The sequence below is a fragment of the Patella vulgata genome, chromosome 2, assembly GCF_932274485.2.
Source record: "Patella vulgata chromosome 2, xgPatVulg1.2, whole genome shotgun sequence".
Taxonomy (NCBI): Eukaryota; Metazoa; Mollusca; class Gastropoda; family Patellidae; genus Patella; species Patella vulgata.
In genome coordinates, this window is record NC_065880.2 from 5,414,988 (window position 1) to 5,421,675 (window position 6,688).

At 34.1% G+C, this 6,688-nt stretch overlaps 1 protein-coding gene across 1 annotated transcript; it reads right to left on the bottom strand.

Moving 5' to 3' along the window:
- Positions 1-1,571: 1,571 nt before the first annotated feature.
- Positions 1,572-5,219, bottom strand: LOC126810662 (uncharacterized). Its single transcript, XM_050535841.2, has 5 exons — positions 3,269-5,219; positions 2,651-2,930; positions 2,334-2,447; positions 1,966-2,047; positions 1,572-1,717 (listed from the first exon to the last, which is right to left on the bottom strand). Exons 1-5 carry the CDS (start codon positions 5,053-5,055, stop codon positions 1,572-1,574), a joined length of 2,409 nt encoding a protein of 802 aa, XP_050391798.1. The 5' UTR covers positions 5,056-5,219.
- Between the last annotated feature and the right edge of the window lie 1,469 nt (positions 5,220-6,688).

Consider the following 6,688-nt stretch of genomic DNA (forward strand, 5'->3'; position numbering starts at 1 on the left):
CTGCTGTTCATCAGTATCTTGAGAGTATTCTGTCAGTAAATACGGTGGTGCGCCATCAGGTTTATTATACTAATGACATTATCATAGCTATTTTATATATCTCATATATTGTAATATTATAATGTATGCAAATTCATTACCAGGCCTACGAGTGTCGAGATATGAACTGTATGTCATATACTGCGATCCACCGACTAACTATTTACACTGGTTAAGTGTTAGTTTGATACAATGAATAGTCCACTCATAAACTATCACATGCAATAACTAAGCCCAATGTACAATTTAATACTCTTGATGTGATCAAGTTTTCAAAATTCCCTAGACAACATTGAGACCGTGACCACTGATTAATATATTTAAATCATGTTGCTGTTGTTTTTATGTTTTCAGTAGAGCTGTGTTAGTTTGTTACAAGATGATGACCAGATTGATTCTCTCTGGTTGTATATTCTTACAGTTTATATCATTTAGTAAGTTAACATTTTATTAAATTTATTTCGTATTTGGCGGTGGGAGCAGTAAAGTTTCAATGACCTTTTGGGTACATACATTGAATAATTTATTTCGTATTTGTGGATTGGAGCAGTACGAGTTTTAATGACGTTTTGTACATACCCGTCAAACTGTACATACATTGAATATGTTAAAAATCGAGTTGTGTTGATGTTTTATCTTATCACTTATTGTTTTATGGACACACTTGAGAAGGGCTGTGACAAAGTACTCTTACAACATTCATCGAATTGAACGATCATTTAGGTGAATATAACTTATTGACCCCGCTGGTTATTGATAACATATGATATTGACTTTGTATCTCTGTATATACTTCTGCTGGACACGAATTGGCTATGCTATAATTAAACATGTAATTAAACATTAAACATCCCATATTTCATTTACAAGCCACATATGATCTGCGTACAAGTTCCGCATGACTTCAAAGGGAATACGCATCGGTCAGTTAATCATACCATGACGTGATAAATAAACAATTACATATATGATCATTGGTCTTATCCATTTTCACTAACTGTTAGGCTATATAACGAAGAGTTTACTGACAGTTAGAGAAAGGAAAGAGGCAGAAGACGAGCGGGGAGCAGCAGAGGAGAGCGGAAACCGGCGTATGGACTGTCACCCAAGTTCAGTCACTGCCGTAGGGCGTTATGGTTGTCTCAATGTACCATGTTAATGTTATCGGTTATATATTCCTGTTTTAATTTATGTAGCTGTTTAATATTTTGTTCCAATGTAAATAAACCCTATATATGTACGAAACTGATCTCTGGTATCACTAAAATCTAGTGTTACAGGGCCACGGGGACTAATAGAGTATAAATTAGGCGCTGTGTAGATCCAGTAGATGCCTCGCTTCAAACCGGTGTTGGTCGAAAATGCTCATCGGGATTTTCTTGTGTTGTTTCCACTTGTCAGCCACAGAACAACCGCTAGTCGTTTGGATAGGATGACAAATCAAGGCCACAAAAACAAACCTTGATATATAATTAACAACTGGATTTCCATTAAGACTAAGCGAAACATCGTTCCATGGTCACAACTCCATTTCATTTCGTGTAATACAGAATTATACTGGATTCTTTGGTAACTTCAGTTTTGCTTGTTAGTGCTATATCAGATGGACCAGTATTAGTTGTCAGTTCCTCTACATCATCATTGATATCAATATCTTCTTCTTCAAAATTTGTCAAGTCTGTAAATAAATAATTCAGCATATCATTGTGAGCTCTAAATTGCTGTAATCCACCCAATAAAACTGAGTGATTAGGCATTATAGAAATTTTTAGCAATGAATCCCTATCAGAGAATCTATATAAAACTTGATGGTATGTAGTGGTTGATTGATATCACTCTCAATAGACCTTACATAATAAGTGACATGCAACATGATCCATTAAACATTATTAAGAAACATCCATAATTAGAAAGTCATTCACTTACATGAAACATCTATATCTTTCAACTTCTTTCCTTTAAATTTATACATATCACCAGCCTCCATAGCCAACATCATTTGGGATACCTACAATAGTTTTTTTTATTATTTTTATATTCCCAACTCCCAACTGTTGCGCCAAAGCTCACAACAAAAGATTATAAATTCATGATGCACCAAAGCACTGTATAAGCTGAGTAACATCTAAAAAACAAGATTAGTTTTTAAAATTCTACCTCATCCAAAATTTCTAGTGCCAATCTGTAACTGGGTTTGTCATCTAAGCATTCTTGTCAGAGAGTCCAAATATTTAATTTTGTACTTTTGAAAGTTATATATATGTATACAGAACACAAACAAAATAATTATTTACCTTCGAAAGCTCAATTGTACTGTTTGCCAATCGGTAAAACTCCTTATGGGTTTTTACGTCGTGACCAAGATGGGTCGCTAAAATTTCCACTTCTTTATCCGTCATATCTAAAACCTGAAAATCACAATAAACACTTAATAATTAAACTCTGTCTGAATCCAGTAAGGTATGTCAAATTGGGAATTAAAAATCTTACATTATTCACTGTTTGCAAGTACTCACGAGATCGACACTTTAATTACATCACAACTAATAATTCCACGAGGAAACTCTGATTAAAATCATCTTGTGGTAGTTAAAAACTATTTTTTGCATACCTGTGAAACAGTTGCAGCATATTTGCGGATTGCTCTTGAACTTATTCTTTCGCTGTACTTTATGCCAGGGCATGCTTCTGCTAAATCTTTTATTTCCATATATCCTGACAGTGGAGTATCGCTGTTCATTCGTGAAAAGATGTAAGGATTAGTGCTTCTCACACCTACTGCAGATCTGGAGCTGATCAGCAAATCAATTGCTCTTTTACATTCAGGCGGTATCAAAACAAAGGCATTCACATTTTTCCTGGATTTTCCAGCAGAAATTACCATATCCATTCTGAAAATAAAGCCATCAATGAGATTAATGTATACACAAAATACAATACTATGTTAGGTTGAAAAAAACATGTATTTTCATTACCGTAATTAATCAAGATCCCAAAAATTTTTGTTATAAAATTAAATTTAAGACATAAAATCTCCTCATACATTTTATTCACACACTATTTTTCCACATTAAAATGAATAGTCTTGGTACTAACTATATTTGGAGAAAAATGTAGATTCAATATGTGAATGGAGCAGCAAGCAATCAACCACATGGACAGAGAAATATTTGTCCACATTAAGGGTGTGTAATTGTATTAAAAAATATTATTTAAACAAAATACCTACCTTTTCATAAGTAATTTATCACATTCTGACAATGTTAGGTCTATTTCCCTGTTGGTATCCTCACTCCATCTTGGCCTTCCTTCATAATCTGACATTTTCAATTCAGTTACCTCTGCTGTCCTGCGTTTGTTGAATAGTATAAGCCGTGCCAGGGTCAGTTGTGCTAACCTTGTCCAGTTAGTTTGTTTGGGGGAGCTCTGTAAATTGGAAATAGCTTCCTTGATTTGATCTAGAATGTATAATCTAAGTTTCTGGAGGTCTTCTGTGAGTGGAATTATCTGTAGCTTATTTCTTTTTTCTGAATTTATTTTCTTTGTGAAAAATGAATTGACACGGCAAAGCCATTCAGATCCAAATATTTTATGGAAGTTGTTTGCTTCCTGATTTTTAGTTTCATTGTTTTCCCTAAGAGAATCTCCAATTTTAATTTGAATTGAATGACCCAACAGGTTACCAACAAGTCTACCCAATGTTAAGGCTGGTTTATCTTTCTCGGTATGCATGGCCATGGACTTGGTGCACTCAACAACAAGGTCAAAATATTCTGGTTTAAGTAATCCATCTAGTGACAACATTTCAGCAGGTCTTCGTTTCCTAGCCTCTAGGACTAATCTTCCTAAAGTCCTGCCCCCCTGGCTTACTCTATTGATATCATGGTTCTTCTGATCTTCTTTGTCTCCTAACGATTCCATCTTTAATTGTAAAAATCTTTTAATAAGTCTATCTCCGGTTACTATGCATTTCACTTCGTCATCATTCATGCGGGTGAATAATTCTTCAAGTTTATTTGTATCTTCTTGAAACAAGGCACTATTTAAAAGATGCCTGCCTCTCCTGGCGTAATTTGACAGCTCATTTTCACCAGTTTCTAAACTTTTAGAATGATACTCTTTCCAAACTAAACAGTTTCTTCTATGGTGCCATAAATTCTTGTTAAGAATGAATTTTTTGCAAAATTCACATGGAATAAAATCTTTTGGTTCATGCATATCCTCCTTTAAACTTCTTCGGGCAATGACGATATGTCCTTTCTGATTCTTTATAACTTCAACATTGTGTTTAAAATTCCCCTCATTAGCTAGTATTTCCAAGTCAGCCATACGTCTTTTAGATCGTTTAGGTAAATGTCTTATGCCTCTTACACGCACCTCATCACCATGGACTGTTAATAAATGGCGTGACATTTTGGACCGAATACCTTTTCCACAAAAGGTACAATAATTCATTTTGTCGTAGGTCCGCTGACATCCTTCCTTGATTCCTCTTCGTTTCTGAAACCCAAACGCTTTTTCAGTCAATATGGTAGATTTTCTCGTTCTGTTTAAAGAATCATTTGTATTATTGCTCCCTAAAACTGTCATTATATTGTAATCCTGGCATGGAATTTCATCTGAACAATCACTATCAGACACAACATCAGAATCATTCTCATAGTCAGGATCATTGTCGTCATCATCTAGATCAGAAGACATTATTTCAAGAGAATCACTGGTTTTTGTGGCATGGGTTTTAACATAAGCTGTTCGATCAAAAGATTTTCTGACAAGAACATCCTCACATTCAGTAAAAGATATCTGTTCTGCTATATCATCTAGACTATCTTCAGCTGGTTTTAGAACATTAGGAAGTCTTCCTTGGGAAATAAAATCCTGAGTGGTTCCTGTTTCAACTTCCTGAGTGGTTCCAGTCATAACATCCAGAGTTGTCCCAGCAATAACATCTTGAGTTGTTTGACCAAGACCATCCAGAGTGAGTCCAGCAATAACATTCCTAGAAGTTCCAGTCATCTCTTCGATTGTGGTTTCAGCTGTAAAATCTTGATTGGTTCTACTAATAACATCTTGAGCGGTTCTGCAAAGACCATCTAGAGTAGTTCCACCAATAACATCTTGAGCAATAATGCCAACATCTTGAGTAACATCCAGAGTGGTTCCTGTAGTAACGTCCTGAGTTGTGCGCATGTGCACAAATAGTTAATGCGCAACATTTAATCCTGTTACGTTCTCACGGCAAATCTAAACCGATTTAAAAATTTAAACCGATTTTAAACCACCTCCTCGATGGGGAGTAAATAAATCCATTTATTTGCTGCGATTTGCGTTCTCACTACCCAAGTTAAACCGATTTTAAGCCGCAAACGACTTAAATCGATTTAAATTTTGGTAATGAGAACGGGTTATTAGTTTGCCTATCTTTCAAGATATTGTTCCTTTTAGCTAATCCAAAATTAGGCATTGTTGTGACCATTAACCTCTAGATAGTTTCATTTAAAAAAAATAAAAAATAAATAAAACAGAAAATCCATTTAAAGATAAGTAATGTCACATTAAACTTTTAAATCTATTTTTCCATTGATTAAAATGATTCAGTCGTAATTAGACATGTAAATAATTCAAGACTAGCCTACAACCACACTTAGAATTCAGATGGTATACATTTCCCGTGGAATTGTTTTTCAATTACATTTTTAAATTAAAATATATTTGAAAAATATATTTTATTTAATCAGGACCTTGTATCAGTCACCATTATCATTCATATGTTAATAATCCTTTCTAAATGTTTGGTGAAAACTAATGGAGTTTAAAAAAAGAAACTATGCTGTAACAGTATCTGAATTCTTAGGATATTAACTGAGACTTTCTGATAATATATTATGAATAAACGGATTACGGTGGTTTCATCCCTTTTCCAGTTCATCCCCAGGTGGTTTCATCCCATTCCCATTTCATCCCCAGAGGTTTCATAACCACACACATATGTACGGTATATATCATCCCTTATATATAAAAAACGATTGGAGATATATTTATTATCTTAAACGTAACAACCTTTAACATTTAGTAGCAAATGACCATTTAATTGAAGATATATCTATTACATGGATCTGAAACTTAACAACCTTAAACATTTAGCATCAAATATTCTATTATTTGCCGGAATAGACAAAACCAGTTTTCTTTAGGAGCACTCGAGTTGTGATTTTTTTCATTATATTCCTCCCACAGATTATACAAATCTTAAGTAATTTTGTTGTAATGTGGATTAGTTCGTATCAGATGAAACCATATTCAAAGATCAAAAGATTTGGTGTAAATACTTTACATAAAAACACACTTGCATTAACATTATATTAAGGCTTATAGTAAAGTAAACATTTTACAGAACTTGATTAACACCTTTAATTAGAAGACAAACTCCCCCAATCAGATGACTGATTTACATTACGTATATTATTAGTGGGAATGAAACCACCACGGGATGAAACTTCTGGGGATGAAACCTCTAGGGACGAACTGGTAAAGGGATGAAACCTCTGCATCCCAAATAAACTACTACCACTATTATGAAAGATTTGCAAGATAATATCTCAATAATCCATGGCAACATAAGTAATAATTGATGAATTATACTTACATG

Excerpts from the sequence above, each read along its gene's own strand:
- LOC126810662 (XM_050535841.2), bottom strand. The coding sequence starts at position 5,055 with ATGACTGGAACTTCTAGGAATGTTATTGCTGGACTCACTCTGGATGGT. Across the intron at positions 2,931-3,268 it reads GATAAATTACTTATGAAAAG|AATGGATATGGTAATTTCTG; the intron begins GTAGGTATTTTG and ends CTTTATTTTCAG. Across the intron at positions 2,048-2,333 it reads GTACAATTGAGCTTTCGAAG|GTATCCCAAATGATGTTGGC; the intron begins GTAAATAATTAT and ends AAACTATTGTAG.